The 26466-nt window shown below is 41.6% G+C and overlaps 2 protein-coding genes across 3 annotated transcripts; one reads left to right on the forward strand and one right to left on the reverse strand.

Annotated features, from left to right (window-relative positions):
• Positions 1–3154: 3154 nt before the first annotated feature.
• LOC139556319 (clusterin-like) lies at positions 3155–11456 on the forward strand. Its single transcript, XM_071370146.1, has 9 exons — positions 3155–3304; positions 6439–6569; positions 6699–6847; positions 7022–7192; positions 7395–7842; positions 7934–8065; positions 8401–8627; positions 10367–10542; positions 10669–11456. Exons 2-9 carry the CDS (start codon positions 6479–6481, stop codon positions 10679–10681), a joined length of 1407 nt encoding a protein of 468 aa, XP_071226247.1. The 5' UTR covers positions 3155–3304; positions 6439–6478; the 3' UTR covers positions 10682–11456.
• LOC139556318 (ralBP1-associated Eps domain-containing protein 1-like) lies at positions 11451–26458 on the reverse strand. Of its 2 annotated transcripts, XM_071370144.1 has the most exons (19): positions 25521–26458; positions 22486–22609; positions 20441–20634; positions 20019–20178; positions 18528–18592; positions 17918–18083; positions 17581–17644; positions 17165–17319; positions 16888–17006; positions 16309–16389; positions 15750–15837; positions 15446–15532; positions 15221–15293; positions 14928–15126; positions 14488–14661; positions 14309–14395; positions 14067–14206; positions 13269–13374; positions 11451–13109 (listed from the first exon to the last, which is right to left on the reverse strand). In XM_071370144.1, the coding sequence occupies exons 1-19, from the start codon at positions 25671–25673 to the stop codon at positions 13041–13043; spliced, it is 2304 nt and encodes a 767-aa protein (XP_071226245.1). In that variant the 5' UTR covers positions 25674–26458; the 3' UTR covers positions 11451–13040. The 2 variants fall into 2 exon arrangements, with proteins under 2 accessions (XP_071226245.1, XP_071226246.1); XM_071370145.1 differs by lacking the exon at positions 16309–16389.
• Positions 26459–26466: the final 8 nt, after the last annotated feature.

Genomic DNA, 26466 nt, shown 5'->3' on the forward strand with positions numbered 1-26466 from the left:
CCGTGAATGGACCAGCGTCGTCCGCGTTTGGCCGGTGTAGGCCGTCATTGTAAATAACAATAAAAGTTATAAAAAATACACTATGGAGGGAACTGTAAATGTGGGACATTGACTTCCAATGATGTGATGTTATGCAGTAGTACTGTAGGATACATTACAAAAGCAGTAGCTGGTAACACAATATTTAGCTAAACATGAGGACATGTGGATCTAAAGATTAAGCGTGAATATCAAGTTAGAGTTGTGATGTATGAAAGGCGCATAATTACTTCAAGACGGACACTTTGATCTCAATGCCAAACTTCAGAGACTGCTGAAACAAATGGCCCATGCCGTCAATTTTAATGGGGCAACATGAGGGACTAGGCTATAACCCACATTGATTTAAATGCCTTGGCAGATAAAACACAACAGCGAGAGAAACAGACGTCAATTTAACGTCTATTCCATGTTGGTTCAACGTCATTTCATTAAAATGACATGGAAACAACGTTGATTCAACAAGTGTGTGCCCAGTGGGTTTCATCTTCTAAAACTTAACACCATGCCATAAGAACCTATGCCAAGGGCATTATTCAAGTTTGTTTATATATTATCTCACTTCTATGCTTAAAACTGTTGTGTCAAGTTCATACCCACATTCAAAATATAAAAGAATCTATATAAAACTAGACCAATTGAGGTCTTGTTGCTAGGACATTCCAGCTGTAATGTCCTAGACAACTGAACTTTTACCTTTCCTCTTATTTGAAACCACAAATCAGCCCTTGGAGACTGCCGACACAGTGCCAAAGTATGAGTGTGTACAGTGCCTTCGGAAAGTATTCAGACCACTTCACTTTTTCCACATTTTGTTATGTTACAGCCTTATTCTAAAATCTCATCAATAAAAAAAAAATCTCATCAATATACACACATTAACCCATAATGACGTTGCAAAAACAGGTTTAGACATTTTTGCTAATTAAAAAATACAATAAAATGAAATCACATTTACATAACTATTCAGACCCTATACTTAGTACTTTGTTGAAGCACCTTTGGCAGCGATTACAGCATTGAGTCTTGGGTATGACGCTACAAGCTTGGCACACCTGTATTTGGGGAGTTTCTCCTATTCTTCTCTGCAGATCCTCTCAAGCTCTGTCAGGTTGGATGGGGAGCGTCGCTGCACAGCTATTTTCAGGTCTCTCCAGAGATGTTCGGTCGGGTTCAAGTCTGGGCTCTGGTTGGGCCACTCAAGGACATTCAGAGACTTGACCCGAAGCCACTCCTGTGTTGTCTTGGCTGTGTCCTTAGGGTTGTTGTCCTGCTGGAAGGTGAACCTTCGCTCCAGTCTGAGGTCCTGAGCACTCTGGAACAGGTTTTCATCAAGGATCTCTCTGTACTTTGCTCTGTCCATCTTTGCCTTGATCCTGAATAGTCTCCCAGTCTCTGCCGCAGAAAAACATCCCCACAGCATGATGCTGCCACCACCATGCTTCACCGTAGGGATGGTGGCAGGTTTCCTCCAGACGTGATGCTTGACATTCAGGCCAAGAGAATCTTGTTTCTCATGGTCTGAGAGTCTTTAGGTGGCTTTTGGCAAACTCCAAGCAGGCTGTGTCTTTTACTGAAGAGTGGCTTCCGTCTGACCACTCTACCATAAAGGCCTGATTGGTGAAGTGCTGCAGAGACGGTTGTCCTTCTGGAAGGTTATCCCATTTCCACAGAGGAACTTTAGAGCTCTGTCAGTGTGACTATCGGGTTCTTGGTCACCTCCCTGACCAAGGACCTTCTCCCCCGATTGCTCAGTTTGGCCTGGCGGCCAGCTCTAGGAAGTGTCTTGGTGGTTCCAAACCTCTTCCATTTAAGAATGATGGAGGCCACTGTGTTCATCGGGACCTTCAATGCTGCAGACATTTTTTGGTACCCTTCCCCATATCTGTGCCTCGACACAATCCTGTCTCGGAGCTCTACAGACAATTTCAACAACCTCATGGCTTGGTTTTTGCTCTGACATGCACTGTCAACTGTGGGACCTTACATAGAGAGGTGTGTGCCTTTCCAAATCATGTCCAATCAATTGAATTTACCACAGGTGGACTCCATTCAAGTTGTAGAAACATCTCAAGGATGATCAATGGAAACAGGATACATTTGAGATCAATTTCGAGTCTCATTGCAAACGGTCTGAGTACTTATGTAAATAAGGTGTTACTGTTTTTTATTTTTAATACATTTTCAAACATTTCTAAAAACCTGTTTTTGCTTTGTCATTATGGAGTATTGTGTAGATTTCTGAATTATTTTGTATTTATTAAATCAATTTTAGAATAAGGCTGTAACGTAACAAAATGTGGAAAAAGTCAAGGGGTCTGAATACTTTCCGAAGGCACAGTAAATATCATCCTAGCAGTTATTCAACATTAGGGCCCAGAACTTGTTATTCTCTGTGTGTTTTGGATGGGATGCAGCCAGGAATCTAGTTTTGCCTTTTCTTCCTTTAGATCATTTCAATTCTGAATGAGCTTATGTCATGATCATGCGTCACAGGAAAAAATAAAGCATAGTCATAACTGCAGACATCTGGTCACTGGCCTGACCGTAGAGCTCAGCTTGGCAACAGAACAATTAGGGCATGAAGTAACAGATTTAAATCTGCAGGGCTCATTAACGAACCCTTTTATAACCTTCCAGAAGCAGCAGGTTCCCACTCGGAACACAACATTCCCGTAAATACCTGTGTTTGGTCGAGCATTTGTGTGAGCCTGGAGCCTGGGACTGTTGTGTTTGAGCCAAGTGTGGGGATATGCTTTGAAATAGAGCTACAGGGTGTTACAGTAAATGTGTGCACTTGTTTGGCTGATGCCAATATGATTTGAATGGGACTCATTTTGCACTATCCTTTTGTGTGTGTATACTGATGCACCCAAGTTAATCAGTCGTTCAGCCCTGAGTCATGGGGATGAGTGATAATATAAAGAGCAATCATCTTTAAAGTACCCTCCCCCACGCTTGTTTACTGACCCACACAGCACACACAATCCTCCTTCTATTTGGTTTGTCTCCCAGCAGCCATGCAGAGAGAAGCTAGAGGGGGTTAGTGACACACAGTGCAACACTGCCCACTCCTGGCTGCTTCATGGCTCAGCTCCGAGCTATGACCGGAAATTACACAACTTCTGGAAAAGTCCAAAGCCACAGGGCATTATATGGGAGTGAATCACAGTGCCAACATCACCGCTAGGTCATGTATAAATACCTAGCAGCGGACAGCCCCACTGCGCTTCATCCACTCTGAAGAGGCAAGATCCACAGGGAGGTGAGTGGTCCTCTGTTGCCTGTGAGAAAAATTGTGTCTCGTGTTTCAGAGTACCAGCCCTGTGTGCAGATACCTTTTGCTGCATATTAAGATAGGGTTATCGTTGGAATGCTTGATTGCTCTTACCATTTCTACCTGGGGATCAAGCCTTTATTGTACCATAGGTTGTTTATTATTATCAACTCTTGACCTTGCAGAAATGTTGCACAGTGATGGGACTGTATTTCCTGATTCTTACTCATGGGTGACCTCTAGTATCAACACTGCTATTTCTGCCTGGGAATGACCCAGATATGTACTAAGAATATCAAAACATTTTAAGGTTGCAAGCTTTATTCAACACATTTGCTATAAAGAGTGTATACATTTTGATAATTTAGTTCAACATCTTTTGCTCAAAGGCACAAATTCACTCTGAGTTATGGAGAGTTGTTATTGAGTTGATATTCTAGCTGCGCAGGGCAAGTTTGAGTGAGATGGACAGAGTAGACAGTAATCAAGTCTGGACGCTGCAGTTCTCTGACCCCATGTTTTTCCCTATTAGGAGGGTATTAAAATGTGCAAATCCCTTCTAATACAGGACTCAGTCCATCTGCGTGACGGATCAGAATTCTGTGTTCTACTTCTGAGTTCTATAAATAGAGTTCTGTTTTGTCCTGCAAGTACTTTTGGAGCAATTTATGAGTAGGAAGTTGTTAACTATTGTTATTGACTTGTTTTTCTCCCATTATTATTGTATTTTAGAACAACGTCCATTTTCTAGGGTTTGCAGGCTGACTAAACAATCTGTCCCAGATCCATTTGTTAGAGGCAGCCCTCTCCCACTCCATAGGAGAAGCTTCAGTAAAGACCCTCTGGAGAGGTCATGCAGCTGTCTCAGTGGTCCTCAGAGAGGAATCTCAAGTGTCTCTGCAGACACCAGCTGGAATCAGCAATATTATTAGAATAAAGAATTCAGAGGGACTTCATGGTTCTTACATAACCAAGCTAGGTGTTTTAGTTTGGCAAAGACTCATCCTCTCTAAGTGATTTCTTATTCTATATCAGTGGCGCAATGGTCTAAGGCACTGCAGTCCCTGGATTGAATCCAGGCTGTATCACATCTGGCCATGATTGGGAGTCCCATAGGGTGGCGCACAATTGGCCCAGCATCGTCCAGGTTTGGCCGGGATAAGCCGCCATTAAATAAGAATCTGTTCTTAACTGACTTGCCTGGTAAAAATAAAGGTTAAATAAAAAAATAAATGCTGTTTGGAGTCTGATCATATGTGATGATGCCTCATTTGAGGCATCCTTTATCCAGCCAGACCAGTATAATGTGTAATTCTACAGTCCTCTGACTGAAAATGTCAATAATATTTTCCATCATTTCATCCACCCAGACCTGTAAAACAAAAAAGGCTACTAACAGTCATGTGACTGAACATGTCAACATTATGACCTCCTTCAATGATGACATTTCCATTGAATATCTGGTGCCAAAATTGTCATTTTTTTTCTCCAAATGAAGACTACTTTTTTTGTTTCTCAATGATTCAGTGTTTTATTGTATATTGCACAGTGAGTGTTAAATACACTAGGGATTATAGGGCTGCCTGGAATATTCACAGAGATTAGTGGAGAAGGATTTGTGTTTGTTTCTGTTTACTCCAACAGGAGGAAAGTACAAATGTTTATCTGTCAGATAAATGTCTCCTAATCCTCACATTGTATCCATATCTACAGGGCTCTAGGAGTCTAATGTCTATACTTATATTAACAAAATTAGAAAAGTATCAAATGTGACAAATGTATATGATGTAATGCAGATTAAACACACTGCATCCTTTAGATAAAATTTGCTAACGTCAGAACGTTCTCCCCAATTTCGTGGTATCCAATTAGTACTGTTACTGTCTTGTCTCATCACTGCAACTCCCGTACGGACTCGGGAGAGGCGAAGGTCGAGAGCCATGCGTCCTCCGAAACACAACCCAACCAAGCCGCATTACTTCTTGACACAACGCACATCCAACCCGGAAGCCAGCCGCACCAATGTGTCGGAGGAAACACCGTACACCTAGCGACCTGGTCAGCGTGCACTGCGCCTGGCCTGCCACAGGAGTCGCTAGTGCGCGATGAGACAAGGATATCTCTTCCGGCCAAACCCTCCCTAACACCGGACGACGCTGGGCCAATTGTGCGTCGCCCCATGAGCCTCCCGGTCGCGGCCGGCAGAGCCTGGGCTCAAACCCAGAATCTCTGGTGGCACCCGGGAGGCTGCCGTGTCACACTTAGGGTTGCAAAGGAAGGTATATTACTGGAAACTACCAGAAATGTGGTATCTTTCAAGTATTTTATGTAACCTATCATAAGACATCTAGTAGCCTTTTGGGTACTTCAGATTTTTACAGGAGTCTAATTATCTCTGTCCCTCTGTGTGACCTTATCACATGTAAAATATATTAAATAATTAAATAAGATGATACTCAAATAAAAAATGTAATGACAAAGCTGTAAAACATTACCATCAATGTAGTGAATACCATTGATTTTTAATATGAGGGTTTCAGCATGAAATATCCTTTATATTTTTTTTTACACACTTATTTATTTTACTACTTTGTTGTCCATGTTTTTTAATCAAATTGTGAAAAAAGTCAATAGTTGGAAGAGTTCCAACTATTGACTTGCCATTGTACGTTAGATGCTTTTTTTCATTAGTCAGTCAATTTTCTCTTGAATCATATGTTGTATCTACTAGAAACTCATGGACAATATGGACACAGATGTAAAAACGTATACTATATATAAATTTTTTGAAATTATTCAAGTATAAATTACCAAATTTACAATAGATTGCCATAGATTTTCTCTTAATTACCAAAATTACTGAAGATTCCGGTAACTTTGCAACCCTAGTCGCACTATTATCATTGTTAGATGTGCAACATTACCCTCTAGTGGGTATAATCAACATCACAACAACACCAAGGTCAGATGAGAACTATGAGGTCATTTTGCAGTGCTTTTCATGAGGTGTAATCATTACATCCAAAATACCCTCAGCCCCAAGTAGCTTCCATAGACCCCCCCCCCCATAAATGTATTAGATTTAGGTTTGCCAGTGATATTGTATCATGTCTGTTTTTCAGGTTTGTACTGCATCAGTAGCTGGATATATGAGAAAAAGTTATGATGAAAGTCTTTGGGTCAATAGTGGGCCTTGCCCTGCTCCTTGTTTCTGCTCAGTGTCTGCTGCCTCCATCCAAGGACGATCTAAGCCGTAAGTCATCTGAGAACTAAATATTTTTTTAAATACCGGTAAATTGTATGATGCGGGATGTTCTGTGATTATTGAGTCCATTGGAGTCACTTTGAAGATTTATTTTTAAGCAACGATTCTTATTGGCAGAGATTTCCCTCCTTGGAATGAAGTACCTGGACAAGCAGATAGAAAATGCTATCAGTGGGGTGAAGGAGATGAAGACAGTGATGGAGAGGTCTGGAGAGGACCATGAGAAGTTCCTGAGTGCCCTGGAGAAAACTACAAGGCAAAAAGAGGTAGTGTATTTGAGCATCATACTGTACATGTTGAGCTGTGGTCACTATATTGGCCCCCCAAAAAAGTCAGTGATCAACCTGTACATTTTGTATGCAATTTATCACCTTATACAGGTTCCTGGATGATTACAGTAGTTCCCAGCCACTGACCCTGTTGCTGTGCTTGTTTGTCAGGATGCTCTGAAGGCAGCTCAGGAGATGGAGACGAAGCTGAGTGAGGAGCAGGAGGTGTGTAATGGCACCATGCAGTCTCTGTGGGAGGAGTGCAAGCCCTGCCTGAAGAACACCTGTATCAAGTACTACTCCAGGACCTGCAGCAGTGGCGCTGGACTAGTTGGCAGACAGGTACCGCCTCAACTACACTACTCAACTATCATCAATCAATCTCCACATTGGTTTGCAATTGTAGCTCAAATATGTTTTGTGAGCAAGACTTACACAGGGACATGCAGTACAGCTGATCAATGTGCTTAAGCTATTGTTATACAATCCTTCCAAATAAAATAGGTTATTGTTGTACTAGCCGCTTTCTCCTGTTTTCTCTCAGCTGGAAGAGGTTCTGAACAGGACCTCTCCATTCTCCATCTGGATCAATGGGGAGAACATGGATGTTCTGGAGCGAGAGGACCAGGAGCAGAGCTGGAGGTTCCAGAACCTGGAGGAGCGCTACTCCAACGTGGCCGATGGGGTGGACAGCATCTTCATTGACAGCATGAGGGTGTTTGACCACATGCGCTCCCTCAACCCTCCCATGTTCCCCAGCCCCTACCGCATGCCCAGCATCTGGGGTCAGGGTGAGAGGGCCAATGAGAGAGCAGAGAGGGCAAAGGCGGGCGAGGTGCATTCCCGTGTGGTCAGGTCCCCTTTGAAGGACCCAGACTTCCATGGGTTCCACAACATGTTCGCTCCCATGATGGACATGGCCTGGAATATCTTTGGCTCCATGGGGCCTTTCATGGACGCAGATGCTAACTTTGACATCAACCCCTCAGAGGGTATGCCTCAGTCCTAATTAAACAACTGTTATTAGACCATAATATGATGTGAAGAGTCACATAAAATTACCTTTGGGTCTTTTTTCCACAGAGGGGAGTGTGAATGAGGATGTTGTTGTGACAAAGCCTTCCGGTATGACCTGCAGAGAGATACGTCGCAATTCTGCTGGCTGCATTAAACTGCGAGGAGAGTGTGAAAAATGTGTAGCGATCCAGGATATTGGTAAAGCCCTTCAGATTTGTCTTTTCTCTTTTGCAACATTCACATAACCAAAGTGCTTCATAACTCAGAGGTCAGAACAGGTCTGAACAAAATCAAGCAGGATTATCCTTGGCACTGACATCACAGGGAGTAGCATTCATCATGCAACATGCAATGGCTTGTACACCTACATTTTCAAGTCTCTATGATACCACAAAGCCATGCCTTGGCTGAGTCAAGTATAATAAGTTGCTATCACATCACACCAGAAGTTGCTGACATAGGGCTAAAGGGACACCAGCAACCCTGTTAACTATATAGTTGTGTATTACATGAAGTGATGTTCTCTCGTCCAGACTGCTCTGGGAAGAAGCCTCTGACTGGTCCTCTGAAGGAGGAGCTGGAGCAGGCCCTGGCCATGGCTGAGAAGTTCACCCAGGAGTACAACAAGCAGCTGAGGAGGTTTGAGGAGCAGATGTCTAACACATCCAGCCTGCTAGACCTGTTCAGCAAGCAGTTTGGCTGGGTGTCTGCCCTGGCCAACAATACCGACACCAAGGATGGAATCTTCAAGATCGAAACAGTGAGACTCCATAGTCTGCATGGGGTTTCTATTGCTAAAGTATCTTACATCGTACCAATTTCTTTCTATCATGGTATTATGAATAGACGTACAGTTGAAGTCGGAAGTTTACATACACCTTAGCCAAATACATTTAAACTCAGTCTTTCACATTTCCTGACATTTAATCCTAGTAAACATTCCCTGTCTTAGGTCAGTTAGGATCAGCACTTTTATTTTAAGAATGTGAAATGTCAGAATAATAGTAGAGAGAATGATTTATTTCAGCTTTAATTTCTTTCATCACATTCCCAGTGGGTCAGAAGTTAACATACACTCAATTAGTATTTGGTGGCATTGCCTTTAAATTGTTTAACTTGGGTCAAACGTTTCAGGTAGCCTTCCACAAGCTTCCCACAATAAGTTGGGTGAAATTTGGCCCATTCCTCCTGACAGAACTGGTGTAACTGAGTCAGGTTTGTAGGCCTCCTTGCTCGCACACGCTTTTTCAGTTCTGCCCACATATTTTCTATAGGATTGAGGTCAGGGCTTTGTGATGGCCATTCCAATACCTTGACTTTGTTGTCCTTAAGCCATTTTGCAACAACTTTGGAAGTCTGCTTGGGGTCATTGTCCATTTGGAAGACCCATTTGCGACCAAGCTTTAACTTCCTGTCGTGAGATTTGGCTTCAACATATCCACATAATTTTCCTCCCTCATGATGCCATCTATTTTGTGAAGTGCACCAGTCCCTCCTGCAGCAAAGCACCCCCACAACATGATGCTGCCACCACCGTGCTTCACGGTTGGGATGGTGTTCTTCGGCTTGTAAGCATCCCCCTTTTTCCTCCAAACATAACGATGGTCATTATGGCCAAACAGTTCTATTTCATCAGACCAGAGGACATTTCTCCAAAAAGTACAATCTTTATTCCCATGTGCAGTTGCAAACCATAGTCGCTTTTTTTATGGTGGTTTTGAAGCAGTGGCTTCTTCCTTGCTTAGCGGCCTTTCAGGCTATGTCGATATAGGATTCGTTTTACTGTGGATAGAGATACTTTTGTACCTGTTTCTTCCAGCATCTTCACAAGGTCCTTTACTGTTGTTCTGGGATTGATTTGCACTTCTCGCACCAAAGTACGTTCAGCTCTAGGAGACAGAACACGTCTCCTTCCTGAGCAGTATGACGGCTGCGTGGTCCCATGGTGTTAATACTTGCGTACTATTGTTTGTACAGATGAACGTGGTACCTTCAGGTGTTTGGAAATTGCTCCCATGAATGAACCAGACTTCCGGAGGTCTGCAAGTTCTTTTCTGAGGTCTATTCTTTTGATTTTCCCATGATGTCAAGCAAAGAGGCACTGAGTTTGAAGGTAGGCCTTGAAATACATCCACAGGTACACCCCCAATTCACTCAAATTATGTCAATTAGCCTATCAGAAGCTTCTAAAGCCATGACATCATTTTCTGGAATTTTCCAAGCTGTTTCAAGGCACAGTCAACTTAGTGTATGTAAACTTCTGACCCACTGGAATTGTGATACAGTGAATTATAAGTGAAATAATCTGTCTGTAAACAATTGTTGGAAAAATGACTTGTGTCATGCACAAAGTAGATGTCCTAACCGACTTGCCAAAACTATAGTTTGTTAACAAGAAATTTGTGGAGTGGTTGAAAAACTAGTTTTAATGACTCCAACTTAAGTGTATGTAAACTTCTGACTTCAACTGTATGTTGAAATGTCTTAATCTCCTCCAAGGTCATGTCCAAGGACACGGAGGACCCTGAGAAACCAGGGGACACCAACGTGTCTGTGCAGCTGTTTAACACCCCCGCCATGACCTTCAGTGTGCCTGGAGACATTACCTGGAACGACCCGAAGTTCTCAGAGGTGGTGGCACAGGAGGCCCTTGACCGCTACAAACAGACAACAGTGTAAGTGCTGCTCTGTTACTGGACAAATCATATTGTAAATCAAACCAGGCTTTATTTTTTATTGTTCAACTGCACCATGTGACAATGACAAGAAATGTATTTTAACTTACTTTATTCCCTTTCCAGAGTGGTGAAGTAGACATCTGAGGGCACCAATGTTCAGGATGATTTCACAAGTCAACTATAAGAGAAGAGAATAGAAGTGAAACCTACGTCCTCGTCATTGTTGATATTACAAGTTATTGTATTCCTATATGTTCTGTGTAACTAGAGTTCATCCTGCTATAAAAAACCTAACTAGAAATGGTGCACCAAGTCCTGTTGTCTTGAGAGAGAAAAATATAGTACTAATGTTACCCTTTGAGTAAAACTTGCTCACTGCTCCTTCTTTCAAGTGAATTGCAACTTTTTATTTTGTACTTTGTGCTCTTCTGTCTGCATCATTTCCAATCCCCCATATTTTTTTGTAAATATATATACACACACACAGTACTAGTCAAAAGTTAGGACACGCCTACTCATTCAAGGTTTCTTTTTCTTTTTACTATTTCCTACATTCACTGTAGAATAATAGTGAAGACATCAAAACTATGAAATAACACATAGGGAATCATGTAGTAAAAAAAAAAAAATAGCCAACCTTTGCCTTATATTTTCCTCTATTATTTTCCCCTAACCCTACCACCCCTCTTCTAATTGGAGTAAACTAATGGACACCACTTAGGCGTCTACTTCCAGCTTATACACTACATATATTTTGCTTGAGAAATGTTACATCAGGGGAGAAGTTATCTTGTACGTCAGACTGGAATGTGTTAAAGTGTTAAAAATGTAGCAATATACACATTTGTAAGTTCTTCCTTGAGACAAATCAGCAATAAAAAAAAATGAGACCTGGAAAAAGGCAGTTAAAATATTGTGCAGTTTTTATTTTGTGTAAAAATCACACAGCTGCTAGTTCATTCTGCAGAGATACATCCATGCAGTTAAACATCTATGATCACACAGCCATAATATAAGCAATTAAATAGAATATTTGCTGTTAGTCAGCAATTAATGCAAATGTACATATGAGATCAAAAGGTGTGTATCATATACAATATACAACATACCCCTTATACAGTACATCAACCTGAACAGCAGGGAAAAGAAGGCTCAACTTGGTTCAATACAGGGAGAATAGATTACAGTGGAAACCTGAACGCCAGGAGTAAGGCTTTTGAAGACAGGTTAAGAAAACACAAGAAGCTCCAGAAGCTCCAGAAAAACAAAAAGACAGTTATACAAGGTGTAGGTACCAACACAAATGTCAGACTAGGTAAGATACCGCATACAGGTAGAAATCAAGTGGTTTGTATTTAAGCACTGTCTTCATACTAGATAAGAGCATGAACAACATGCGGGGGGGACAAAAATAAAATAAAATGGGGAAAAGTGCAGTCGTTTCATTCTGGTCTCACTTCCGTAGTTGGTTATCATATCTCACAGGGAACCTTGTGTTTGGGGCAGGACTGATTCAATTTATGTACCTTGAGAGGCACAGGCAGCGTCAGCATGAGCAACTACAGAGCCAGGAGCAAAAACAAAAAGGTGGTCTGTCATCTGGGGGTCAATCACTTCACATAGTAACACAGCTCATTTTGTTACAGATTAAATTGCAGAAGACTAGTGGAAGAAAAAAATATACATACACACTCATTTCATCATGCCGTTTATGTAACCATTGCGTGCCCAAATAAATCCAAACACACACACACCATACATACAGCACACACACACATGTATACAGAGACGCACACGGACAGAATAGCCCTCCACGTAGCGGGATGCTGTAATAAACTGGAACATTAATTAATTCCTGTCACATGATCAGTCCAAAGCGCTCCAGGATAGAGAGTCATCTCCTGTAGACTCCTCCCAATGCCTTCACTGGCATGATTATCTGTCCTCGACAGGTCCCAGGAGACCAGGCCCACACACAGCACAGGCAGACCCCAGAGTGCTCCTCTACTGGACACTTGTCATCATGGGGAAGAATGAGGGAGGGAACTCGGCCTTCAGTACACCATGACTCAAGTTCCAGTTCAGTGCCTGTCCGTCTGGCCTCGGGGCCTGTGATATAGTATAAGGGATTGATGTCCAGAATAATCTTTGCTATTTCTTTGATAAATAAAAGTGCCAATATTTGTAACATTCCTATCCCAGCCCCTTTGAAAAGACTGTTCTCTGTCTGATGAGGGTGAGTCAGAGTGTGTTGTTGCGGACCGACCGACCGTCAGGCCGACCGGCGGTCAGTCTGTCAGTCAGACCGACCGTCTGTCCGTCCGACAGACAGACCGTCCGACAGACAGACGGTCGGTCAGTCCATCTGGTTCCCACAGAAGAGACAGCAGAATGCAGAGGGAATAGACAGTGGAGATAACATGTGCATCACACAAAAGGCCCCTTCAGGTCTCTCCTATCTTCTCTCATGGACTTGTCCTCCTCACACACACAGGTTACAAATGGGAAAATGGTCTGAGCTGTTCCAGTTGAACCTCCAAAGATATCCTCTCTTCTAGTAAGTCCTATGAATTAAAAACAACAAGATAAACAAGTTTAGCAAGTTTAACTTTGCTAAAGGCTTGGATTTCGTGAAGATAACATTTTCCAAAACAAGCATCAGGTTCATTTTAGTAACAGAATAGCTAGCATGCATGCATGTATTATTGTAATCACTCCTATACCTTTAGCTGTTGCTGTAATTCACTGTTGAGTCTGGCCAAAACTGTGTTGGTTTCCTTGTTTCTTCTGATAGAGGCTTGAATTGCTTTTTTATCCTTACCAACAGACCTGTAAAAAGTATTCAAGAGAGTTTTAAGTTCGTGGCTGATGTTAACTACGAAATCTAATGTATAATCAACAACCACAGACCAGTCACTATTCAGATTTACTATCCACCCGATGTCACTGCCAAAAAGATCATCAAGGACAACAACCACCCGAGCCAGTGCCTGTTCACCCCGCTATCATCCAGAAGGCGAGGTCAGTACAGGTGCATCAAAGCAGGGACCAAGAGACTGAAAAACAGCTTCTATCTCAAGGCCATCAGACTGTTAAACAGCCATCACTAACATTGAGTGGCTGCTGCCAACATACTGACTCAACTCCAGCCACTTTAATAATGGAAAAATTGATGTAATAAATGTATCACTAGCCACTTTAAACAATGCCACTTCATATAATGTTTACTACATTACTCATCTCATATGTATATACTGTACTCTATACCATCCACTGCATCTTGCCTATGCCGTTCTATACCATCACTCATTCATATATTTTTTATGTACATATTCTTATTCATTCCTTTACACTTGTGTGTATAAGGTAATTGTTGTGAAATTGTTAGGTTAGATTACTCGTTGGATATAACTGCATTGTCGGAACTATAAGCACAAGCATTTCGCTACACTCGCATTAACATCTGCTAACCATGTGTATGTGACAAATAAAATTTGAGATTCCTTTGAATCTGTTCCTACCTGGGAATGGATGGCAGTGTAGCTAGAACAGTGGCTATGACGTTAGACTTCGGGGGGAGGGCCTCATCCTGTAGCTCGTCCTCGGATTTCAGTCTCCGGCGGACAGGTTTGGGTGGGGGGGCCATGATGGACCCTTTGGCCTGACAGGAAAAAAACAAACCCACTGTATAAATCATCCGAACAAATGAGGACATTTAGGCCCCCAGTATTGGCATCATGGTCTCAGTAAGTCCACTACTTACAGAGTTCACAGTAGCTGCAGCTCTCTCTTCCTGGTTGTCAATCTTCACAGTTCTCAAAGGCCCAGCCCCTTCTGTAGACTTCTCTACCTGTGAACAGAGCACACAGTCTCAGTCTCTTTTCTTATAACAGAGCACAGCTGATAGAACAGGTTCTGTATTATACTGTATGTCTGACTCACTGGCAGACTCTCTGGGTGCTTCTCCCCGTCGTCACTAGGCTGATCTGAGGCAGCGAACGCCTGAAACTGACTGAAGTCAGCGAAGTTGGGCTGCTCTGGGATCTGCTGGGGCGAGGTAGTGGAGTGAGCTGCCAGGCCCTCATCCGAGCGATGCCCACTATGAGGACCAGAGGTCTGGGGACAAAGGGGATAGGATAGACAGAGTTCAGACTTAACACTGTATGTTGAAAACTGAACACAACCTTGAACTGGAGAGTACATGGTCAATGACTTTAAGTAGTCTGTGTAGAGTGAATAGAGCGTATGAACAAGAAAAGACAAAGTGAAGAGATTTCAGCATTTCAATGTGTATATTTCCTATTAAAAAAAAGACTACCCAGAGGTGGCAACATCTCTTCTGCTATGAGATTGACTTTCTTCTGTCTGTATTGGCTTTCTACCTGTGTGGGTAGCGGTCTAGGAGGTATGGCTGGAGGACAGGCCACAACTCCAGATTGCTGTTGCCCTGTGGGGTGAGCGGCAAAGTTTCTGTTCATGTCTAGCGAGGAGGAGCGGGAGTGGGAGGCGTTGGGCCTGGGAGGGGGCGGTGGGGGGGCAGCCGCCACCTTTAGACCTTCAGGAGAGGTCCCAGAATTAGACCTACAACCCAGACAACACAGCTAGTGAGCTTACTGTTCAAAAGCACTTCAATAAACAAAGCATCTATTATCTCGAGACATTGAGACCAACTTACCTTTGTCTTGTTACAACACTTGTAATTGGGTCTTGATCTGAAGTATATGAATCTGAACTGCTATAACCATCACCTTTAGTAAAGAACATGAGTATTCTATGTTTAACCATTCCTCAAGGAAATGCAATATAATTATGGTCACATGACATTTTCTACAATAGATTTACCTACAAACTGCAATAGTCCTAAGTTCTTCATGATAATGGAACATCCCTTGACACTTACCAGAGTTAGCTGTTACAAACTTCATAGAGGTTTCTTCAGAGAGCTCAGGTGGTTTAGCCATCAGGGGACTGGTAGGATGTGTGTGTTCTGCAGGAATGAGAAAGAAAAACAGTAAATTCCATTAACAGTATATATATTTTTTTTTAAAGTTCTTAAAAGAAAAAGATAATGGGCATCCCTTCACCACTCACAGTCAAATACGTGAGAGTTGCTAGTCGATGGAATCTCAAAAGTGAACACTGCTTTAGAGGACAGAGCTCAGTGTATGTTTAAGCGCTCTTATCATATGGGGAAACCATCTTACCACTTCCGGTTCTCTTCAGCTCCATCTCTTGCATATGGATCTTGCTTGGGGTCATGCGGATGGGAACAGGGTGGACAATAGCTGTATCCTGTAAGGACAAAGGTTTCTTGTTTGATCATTAGCTCACAATAATAATGCCTTAAGGAATCTTTCCATTCCCTTTCTGACTGTAAAGAGAACTCTTTTCATACTGTCAGAACAGTTTATAAGGTTAGAAAAGTCTTATATGCGTGGCAATTATGCAGATTTAAGAAACCAGAAGATATGGGAAAGATATTTCATACAGCTATAATTGATCAAATAGCCCGGACATTGACTTGCCTAGTTAAATAAAGGTAAAAATAAATAAATATATTGTAGAACCCACAATGTCATATTTTTAATATGGGACAGAAAGTTGAGTAAGTATCCAATAAGCTAAGCAAGCAAAATCACATTGACACCTCTGTTGTGGCAGATTCAGTAGAATTAAGTACATGCACTCTAAGAGAGAGATCAAGGGGCCAAGTGTTAATATTATCATTAATACAGAAACAGGCAAACTAGGTGATTGACTTACAGGGTCAGCTGGTGCAATGTTAGAATCAAATTGGGTCAGAGTTTGTGAGCTGGAGGAGCGTTCACTAAAAGTCTCCCACTGCTAGAGAGACAAGAGCAGAAATACATCAGCACCACAGGCATTTCAATGGATCATCACACGCAGGATGATTCCAGACCCAGTTACAAACCCCACTGCTCTCCCAAAGGAGGGGTGATGAACTGCATTTATCATCACATATCATCCATTAGTAATAGTGAGGAGGGGATGGATATTGGCTAGAAACTGGTTAGTGATAACTAGCTAAACAGAAATGGAGAAAACTGACTTTGGGACTGATAAAGAATATCAACAATTGCAGCTTTCTGACAAAACATCTACAGTATGTAAATTAAGTAAGTATTAAGTGGTGTTTCTCAGAAATGGATAAGAAAGGTACTGAATCAGGAAAGTCCTGCAAAAGGATAGGTACTAACACCTCACAATGGAAAGGACCTTATCGATAATTTCATTGAGAAGTCATTTACAAAATGCTGGAAAGGTAAAAGTTCAATAATGTCCTTTTCTACAATGATAACATGGGGTGGTGCTGTGTCCAACCTCGTTGCCCTGGTTGAGATCAGGCCAGGTCTGGTTGAGTGAGGGCATGGGGGACTTGTTTGGGGTCACCTCCACGGGGGAGCCCGAGTAGCCAACGTCAGGGGCCTGGTCTGGAACCTCTAGAACATGGAACATTTATACCATCAGGATGACTGTTGCATTCAATCACGCTTATTTCTTTCCGTGTTTCATAAATCAACTGTCTACAGCAGATGGTCCCCGGGGCAGATTTTGACAGATTCCAAATATATAGCAGTAGGAGAGTACGAGCTATTACCTGCTGAGTCATCCAAGTCAATAAGCTTTGGCATAAGACTCTCTGGCAGCTTTTCGGGAAGGTCATAGCCATTTTTCCTAGCAACAACCAGATGAAATGCAGCACAGAACTCATCCAGTGTCAACGCCCCGTCTTTATCAAAATCCGAAAGCTCCCTGTAATGCAAAGAATGTGAGAATATTTGTATTTTTTTTTAAAAACCCACTCATGCATTGCAAACTGCTGGAATCCCTTGTGAATTCACTAACTGGTAGCCAAATTCATTTATTGAAGAGGAGTTACCTAAGGTTATATTTTCCGTTCTTTGATATAGCTTCCTAGATTAAAACTGAAGCAGATAACTCATAATATAATGTCATCATTACATATGGGGAGCATCTCAACTAAAGCCAAAAGCACACCTTGTAATAACTTACCAAATGTGGGACAGTTCAAGAATAGGTAGCTTTGATTTAGTGAAAAACTCTTTTGCGGCAGAACCTGAAATATAGACAATGGGAAAAAGTCAGTTAGTGACAGGCCAATCATTGTAGTGTAACAGCCAGAGTCCATGTAACCTTTAAATGGGAACAAGTGTAAAAGGTGGTCCCAAACTAGGGTTGCAAAATGTCCTTAAATTCCCTGGTTTGCCAGAAATCCTGGTTGAAGATTCCTGATGTTCTGCTCATTCCAAGAATCCTCCAACGAGGCTTAATGGAACCCCTGGACATTTTTGGAAAGTTACAACCCTATTCCAGACAAAGATCACTCTACCAGGAATGAAACCGTTGAGGTCAGGCTGGATGGTCTTGAACTGATTGATGTAATACTGTCTCTGCTCGTCCGTGATTTTCCAGGGGTCGTCATAACCGCTACTGGACTGTCTTTGGATTTCATTGGCTGTAGCAACAGACGCAACCGTTCGTATGGAAGAGTTCTCCTAAAGGCAGCCAAGTGAAACATTTAGAGGAAAATAACAGATTGAAACAATCCTTTGGAAGAGCTGTGATAGTACTAATAGGTAATGAATACACAGACTGTGGGACGATGGGAAATAAACAGAAGAGTATCAGAAGTGGATTTGCAAGTGTTTGTTTTAAAATATCTCAACCCACTTACAATGAATCTTTCTCATTTGGACAGAGAACTGTTCCTGATTTATTGCAGTGAAATATGTATTTTTTATGAAGGGGAAACTGAAGCCATAAAAAAGAGCATATAGTGAAGTAGGCTAGACCAAGAAGTTAAGATAAAGCTCCATCTCTGCCTTTAAGTGAGAAAGATGACAGGTCCATGGAAGCATTTGCTGCACTACCTAGACCAGCGAGAGACGCATTGGTGGCATTTTGCTGGAGGAGGGGGGATAAGTATCTTTCAAACTGACCCAGCTTTCCTGAACGGGGGGAGGTGAGTGTGCAGACCACATCCCATCACCTGCCACCACAGGTCCTATGGAGAGAGGATAGTTACACAGCCTCAGACAGTGCTATTAGATTACACAAAGATCGTTCTAGCTACTGTAGAGAGCATACTCAAGAACTGTTGAAGGACTGGACTACAGAGACACAGTGCGGCAAAGAAGTATTTGCCCCCTTTCTGATTGTCTCTATTTTTGCATATTTTTGATACTGAATGTTATCAGACCTTCAACCAAAACCTAATATTAGATAAAGGGAACCTGAGTTTACCAATAACAAAATGTATATTTCTTTTATTTAATTAACAAAGTTCTGCAACACCTAATTCCCCTGTGTGAAAAAGTAATTTCCCCCTTAAACTCAGGGATATCTGTGGGTTTAAGCATGAAGTGCTCATTTCAAGTCCTGCCACATCTCAATTGGGATTAGGTCTGGACTTTGACTAGGCTATTCTAAAACTTCAAATTTGTTGCTTTTTAACCATTTTCATGTAGACTTTTTATTTTAATTATTCAACTAGGCAAGTCAGTTAAGAACAAATTCTTATTTACAATGACGGCCTACCAAAAGGCCTCCTCTGGGGACAGGGGCTGGGATTAAAAATAAAAATATAGGACAAAACACACATCACGACAAGAGAGACAACACAACGCTACATAAAGAGAGACCTAAGACAACAACATAGCAAGACAGCAACACAGAATGGTAGCAGCACAAAACATGGTACAAACACTGGGAACAGACAACAGCACAAAGGGCAAGAAGGTAGAGGTGTGTTTTGGATCATTGTCTTGCTACATGACCCAGTTGTGCTTCATTCTCCTGTAGAATTACCTGATAGAAGGAACCATGAATTTTGCTCTATTAAGGCAAGTCAGTCCAGGTCCTGAGGCAGCAAAGCATCCCCAAACCATCATACTACCACCACGCTTGACCGTTGGTATGAGGTTCTTACTGTGGAATGCAGGGTTTGGTTTTCACCAGACATAAAATGGGACCCATCTCATCCAAAAAGTTGACTCAAGTTTGCCAAAAAGCACCTAGATGATCATCAAGACTCTTGGAAGAGTGTTCTATGGACAGATGAGTCAAAAGTATAACTTTTTGGACGACTTTGCTCATGAAATAAGTACGTAATTTTTGTTATTTATTCACTCAGGTTCCCTTTATCTAATATTATGTGTTGGTTGAAGATCTAATAACATTTAGTATAAAAAATATGCAAAAGTAGCTACAATTAGAAAAGGGGCAAATACTTTTTCACAGCATTGTCTGATAACATCATTGTCAGGAAACAAACCAGTTCTGTTTATTGGCTGAACCTCTCATTTATTTAAGACATGCAAAAGTTGCAAGATGGTGAACGTCAATAAGACGCATTATTGAACATCTCCAACTGAAACATTGCCAGATTGCCATCTTCGCAGAGGATACAGTTTGCAGAGTAGAGTGTGTACCTGATTGTGCTTCTCTGAAAGGTGTCCAGACAGCACCTGCCACCACCACAGGAGGTCTCTCTACGTTCCCCCCGCTGGCCTGCCGTTTGTGCTTTCTCCAGGCATGAGGCGAGGTGGGAGGGGACTGGTGGGGAGATACCACTGGGGATGTGGTGTCGGGCTGCAGAGGGGTAAATAACATTAGATAAAACGTATGTCTATCAAAGTTTGATCTGTCTCAGTTTCTTAAAAAAAGGATATAATACAAATTGGTTTGTATCAAATGCATTTCTCCACCAGAGATCTGATAAGACAAATGTTGATTTCCTTGCCTTTTCCAACATGTAGGCTATATCAAACTTTCATCACTATCAAAATAGCAGCTCTTATTGAGCATGATATCTAAACTACTTCTCCAGACGGGAAGAATTAGTATGACTGACCTGTGGTTCTACTGTGGGCACACAGGGCTGGATGACCTCGTGGGCAGACACCTTCTTGACCTGCCCTCGGCCCGGGGGTCGTGGAATCACACCCTGGTAAGGCCCCTGGTTCTCCAAGTCGGGGTACATGGCTGTGTGTCTGGCCTCCTGCTCATTTTTGGCCACAACAAAGCGAGGCAGAGGCAAGTCCTTGACTGTGGATGAAAAACACTGCTAGATAACAGCACTACCTCAAATCCCCTCCAGCTAGTTGTCTTGACTAGTCAGTTGTTGTAGTCTAGCATGGCTTATCACAACTAAAGTGTTGATATTGAAAACCATTATTTAACTGCATTATTAACCAGATCAAGTCAAGTGTTACAAGATTGACAACGTATATATATCAAAGGTGCTTTGCAAAGCTTGATGTAGTCATATGACAATTCTAGTTGTTTTTCTTTGTTGAGTTAATGTGTGTGTTTTTATGTCTTTTTGTAGTTTGTCAGGGTAATTGCTTGTTTGTGGGAGTGAATCTTTTGTTAGTTTTTTCTTGGTTTGTTTGCTTTTGTGTGTCCACCACACTGGGGTAGTGGGCTAAAAGGGTGGGGTGTTCTCGGGGAGGTGTGGAGGGTAGTCTGGGGGACCATGAACCTTTACCTCCCACTTTCCTATTGTGGTTTGAAAAGAAAGACCAAACACAAGACAAAAAAAAGGTGCCGGGTAAAAAAGACGGGGGAAAAAACCTGATGTTCATGTTCTGAAGGGCTACTTGGAGTCTTTTCCTCCAATCTCACTGGCCCAGCTGCCTGTTTGGGTTCTGCAATTTCCTGTTGACTTAAGTCTCTATTCTTCTCTTGTATCTTAACCCTACAGGGATGCCTTTATTTCCTGCAAATGCTCACCAATGCTCTATCTCTGATCCATCCATATATTTGCATCCTGTTGCTTATTAATAGACAGATATGAGACTTGGGTGAGTCTCCCAAGTGATGCACGTATCCTCCATGTTTTGACAGTATATTACACATTTAAGAAACAGCTCATCTCTAGGGAGCAAATTCAGTTCAATACCTAAACATACCTTATTTGTATTTTAGGCCTATGTGTTAGGGCTGTGACGATACCAGTACAGTAATCCCTCGTTTATCGCGGGGGTTACGTTCCGAAAATGACCCGCGATAAGTGAAATCCGCGAAATAGAAAACTTTTTTTTTTTTTTTACAATTAGCAACTATTACATGTATACAAATACAGTGACTCACGTGTAGGCCGTTTCGTCGACATTATGGGTTTAGGAGATGTTCGAAATTACAAGATAATTTGGCCAACTTAATGTAAATTTGCCAAGCTGTTTTATGTACGTACACATAACTGCACGAGACGACAAAATGATAGCACAATTCGTAGCATGTTTTGATACAAGAAGCGGGAGTGAGTTTTTAGCGAATCAGAATGCAGAGCACAATGCACCAAAAAAAAAAAAAAAATGCATTATGAAAATCCGCGAAATAGCGAATCCGCGATAAGTGAACCGCGAAGTGGCGAGGGATCACTGTATTGCAATATTTGGTCATTAATGATGTTTGTTTCCAACATTGTGTCTGTTTTCCTCAATAAGTTAAATCTGCTTCGTGTTTGTTAAATTGCCACGATAATAACGAGTATCGCGATACTAGTATTGTCTCGGCCCTACTGTGTGTCCATTGATTCAAATGGGAAATGAGATACCTAGTCAATTGCACAACTGAATGCATTCAACCATAATGAGTTTTCCACATTTAACCTAACCCCTCTGAATCAGGGAAGAAGTTGGTAAGTGTAGGCTATCCTCATTCCATCTTTGAAGTTATGCAATCAGCTCTCCTGTTGCAACGTTTGAAGTCAAATAAATGCCATTGTATAGTCATGTGTTCTTTACTACTGTCCCTTCAATATCGGCAGGCTGATTTGAAATATAACCGGACCAAAGGCAAACAAAGATGTAAACATTGTCCGGTGCTATACCATGCCTCATATTTTAGGGGTCTATTTATAATAGTTGGAGAATTCTGGACATGTTTACTCACCAGAATTGAGGCTCTCTACCCGGAGAGGCAGTCCAGACTGGGCTACAGCGATGAGTTTCAGTGCAATGTAAAACTGGCTCCTTCCAAAATGGCCCAGGCGAGTGGCTCCACAGAGCTCTGTTATCTGAGACAACAAAATATTATCAACATCGGTCTGTAGAGCGATACAAACTCATACTGTTAATGCACTACTGTTTTGTGCCAAAATGTTTATAATGGTGAGAATGCTGCAGTCTCTCGCAGAGAAAGTTCCAAGGACGTTGCTTCCTAGCACAGGAAGACAGCTGTTGCTTTGCGTGCTTAGTGAGCAATGTGACTTGTGTCTGCACAAAACGGCCTGTAATGTCTAAAAGGAACATGCACTATCTGAATATGGAGAGGTGTACGCCTTTAGCATTGCAGTGCTATAGGGTAAGACCAACGTTGGTAAAAAATGATGCTACCAGGCTAGGCCTAGTGAGTCAGCATCATTTCAATGGGAAATAGTGGGTCAAACTGACAGACCCAGGAAACATTTCACATCTCAGATTTATGGATCATGTATAAAGCCTATACTTCAGTATACTAAACAACCATAGCAGAAACTATTAGTCTTGTGTTTCTGCAGGAGGAAGAAATTATGGGCCAAAAAAATAGCAAGTTAATTATGTACACCAGGACAAATGGCTTCGGAATTAGACTGAGTCGGTCAATAACTGACACTTCGAATGAAAGACAGTCCAGAAATCCTTCAACCGTGACAGTAATGTTGATGTCAGCCCAGAAATTGATAATAGCACGAATATACAAAGAAATAGGCAAGCTGAACAGAACTATGTTCAAGTAACTCAGTCTGTGCTACAACGCACATTCTATTGACTTCACATCTTGGATTTGATAAATCATTCAAATGAGCACTTTGACCTTTGGATAGGTCATTATCAATAAACGGTCACAATAAGGTGCAGCACTTTCGATTTGCCTGCTGGGGGGGCAAGGAGACCCCCAGATCAGATAAAACCTTTTACAACTGTGTGCCGCTTTCAAGGGATTGTAAAATAAATGTTAATTCCTAGGTTGTAATATCATCACCTCTTGAAGAGCATAGAATGACATTTCAGATTATTCCATGCAAAACAATTGCGCACAGTTAGCTCTAGGCAAATATGCACTCTTAAGGAAAAGGAGCCTACCGTTATTCCTTAAGGTCCAAGGAACTTATTTGCAGAGGTAGACTGGCTCTTGCAGCCCAAACAACCAAATTCTCCATCTAAAACATGAATCGATTCTCAATTGCGATACGTGTCTAGAAACATAAAGACCTTTACTTTCATATCACATCAAAAATGCTAAATATTCACTAACCCTATTAAAAAGGTGGGTATCAATTTAACCTTTTCTTTATTATTTCTCGCTGATATTAAAAGATACCGTACCGCAAGTGATGTGTATTAATGTTCAGCCCAAGCTTCTGGGTTCTTAACAAAACGCCCCAGTACAGAAGAGGCCTTCATCCAATGACTCTTATGTGTAATGTAATGGGAGTCATGATCAGGAGCTAATTTAGCCCTATCAGAGTTATACAACAAGTAACTGCATGTTTATCATGATGAGTAAACATCAATTGATCATGTAATTACAGATATGTTAGGGTAGTTTCACAATATCGGCCACCATCAATTGGATATTTGAGTGATATAAAATAAAAGTGAACTAGACCTGTCAAGTATGAGTGGTTTAGGTTAATTTCCCATCCTTTGTGGGCTCTGCATTTCAAGCAGAAGGGATGTATTTGCCAATGTACTGTTAGCTGATAATGTTTACTTGGCAAGCTACCGGTGGAAACTTTGTACACTTGACTAAACATAGTGGTAAGTAGAGCTAATGTACTTTTTTCTCCAATCAACGTAGGCCAACCTAGTGAAGTTGGCTATCATTTTCACATTTTTAACATTGCTTTTAAGAGTGTTTAATCACTATTGGTGATGACAGACATGATAGGCTTCATTGATTGATGGAACATGACAAATTGGCTAGCTAGCTAGCTAATAACATGTTTGACTACACATTTAGCTACATACCAAATTGATAGGCTACCCTCACTTATCTGAAAATACATGATCAATGGATGTTTACTGATCATGATTAAGCATGCAGTTACTTGCTGATTAACTTGGATGATATTGCTAAACATTTGGAATAACCGGAAATGTGTATTTCTATGTTCTTCAAGAGGTGATGATATTAAAACCAAATAGTTATAACATTTATTTAACAATCCCTTGAAAACGACAGATAGTTGGGCTCCTGAGTGGCGCAGTGGTCTATGGCATTGCATCTCAGTGCTTGAGGTGTCACTACAGACATCCTGGTTCGAATCCAGGCTGTATCACAACTGGCCGTCCCATAGGGCGGCACACAATTGGCCAAGTGTCATCTGGGTTTGGCCGGTGTAGGCAGTCATTGTAAATAAGAATTTGTTCTTAACTGACTTGTCTAGTTAAAGGTAAAAAAAATTATAAATATATATACACACAATTGTCGTTAATAGCGAAGGTGGGGGTCGCATCACCCCCCCAGCAGCCAAATCGAACGTATTATGATGTTTTATTGACAAACGACCTATATAATCAAGGTGATACAAATAAGATTGTGTCCGTTTAATATGGACAATATTATTGTAAACTTTGTATCCAGTCCAGCAAGCAACTAAGTATCAACTGCACAAGGAAGGAAGTGGGCTATCGACTGTTAGGTAGCTAATAATTCAAATGGTAAGACTATCAAGCAGAAAGATAGCTAGAAGAACATTGGAAATAAATATGGTGCTGAAAGAACATGTCTATTGACATCAGTTTGCCCATGTAGATAATGTAATGCTAGCAACTTGCTAACTTCCTCTGGGTAGCATAGTTGGTTAGCAGTTAGCAAAGTGAAAAGGGGCTTTGCAACTGGCTAACGTTAGTAGGTGTCTTGTCACGTTCACCAGTCAACAAGTACGCCACATACAACAAATCTCTATCACACTTCACAGATTGATACATTAGCTAGCTTACCTGCAGGACAACCTCACTGGGTAGCTGGGCCGCCCGGAAAAGATCAAGAACTTTGCCGTTGGAAGCCACTTTCTTGGTGTTGTCCGTATCGCAATAAACGAACAAATCAGAGTAATACTTCTGCTCCACATCAGTTAACGTTAAACTTTCCATTATGGCATCAAAAGTACGCGATCAGCAGACTAATTTTGTTATCCTTGTGAGAACTGGACTCAACAAGGCGAGAGGAGCGACGTTGCTGGTCAGCTTTGCTAGTTTCTCAGCTTAGCTAAATACTACTGTAGTTAGCTAGCTATGGCAAGAAGGGTTTTGTTTTTTTATTTCACCTTCGTGAATGTCCTCAGAAACCAGCCTAGTAGCAATATTACGTGCCGACTAATTAGAACAATGATTTATTTCGGATAATTATTAATTTATCAATCAATAAAATGTGAGTAAATAATGACTGACGTTGCTACCAACGTTAGCTAAACAAGCTAGCTATAGGATATTAGCAGGTAGCTTAACTAACAACGCTAGCCTGAAGTCAGCAGTGCCAGTAGTCAACTTCCGAGACTGGACGTCGCTATTGAACAGTAAATCAAACGGAATTCGAGTTCTTACGGTTCTAATCCGTTGCCGTATGTTGTTTCAATCAATTTTGAATCTTTCTTAATTATGTTAGAAGTAAAGTTTCAGGGTCTTTTGGCTCTTTCCACCATCAGCCAGAGCCGCCATTCCTATACCCCGTGATGTCATCGTACAGACGGTGAGAGTCAGCGCGTGTCTGCATGGCAGGGGGACTATCCGTGTCCCGGATGAAGGATGTCAACCATAGAAATATAATGAATAGAACGGGTCTCCCCATTCAATTCAATGGCCTTTTGTAATTTGACAAAGTCCTTCCTTCGCCCTCTCTTCCCCGTACTCTCTTCTCCGTAACCCGGAAACCGATAAGTGTTGAGTT

Source organism: Salvelinus alpinus, chromosome 27, assembly GCF_045679555.1.
Source record: "Salvelinus alpinus chromosome 27, SLU_Salpinus.1, whole genome shotgun sequence".
Classification (NCBI taxonomy): domain Eukaryota; kingdom Metazoa; phylum Chordata; class Actinopteri; order Salmoniformes; family Salmonidae; genus Salvelinus; species Salvelinus alpinus.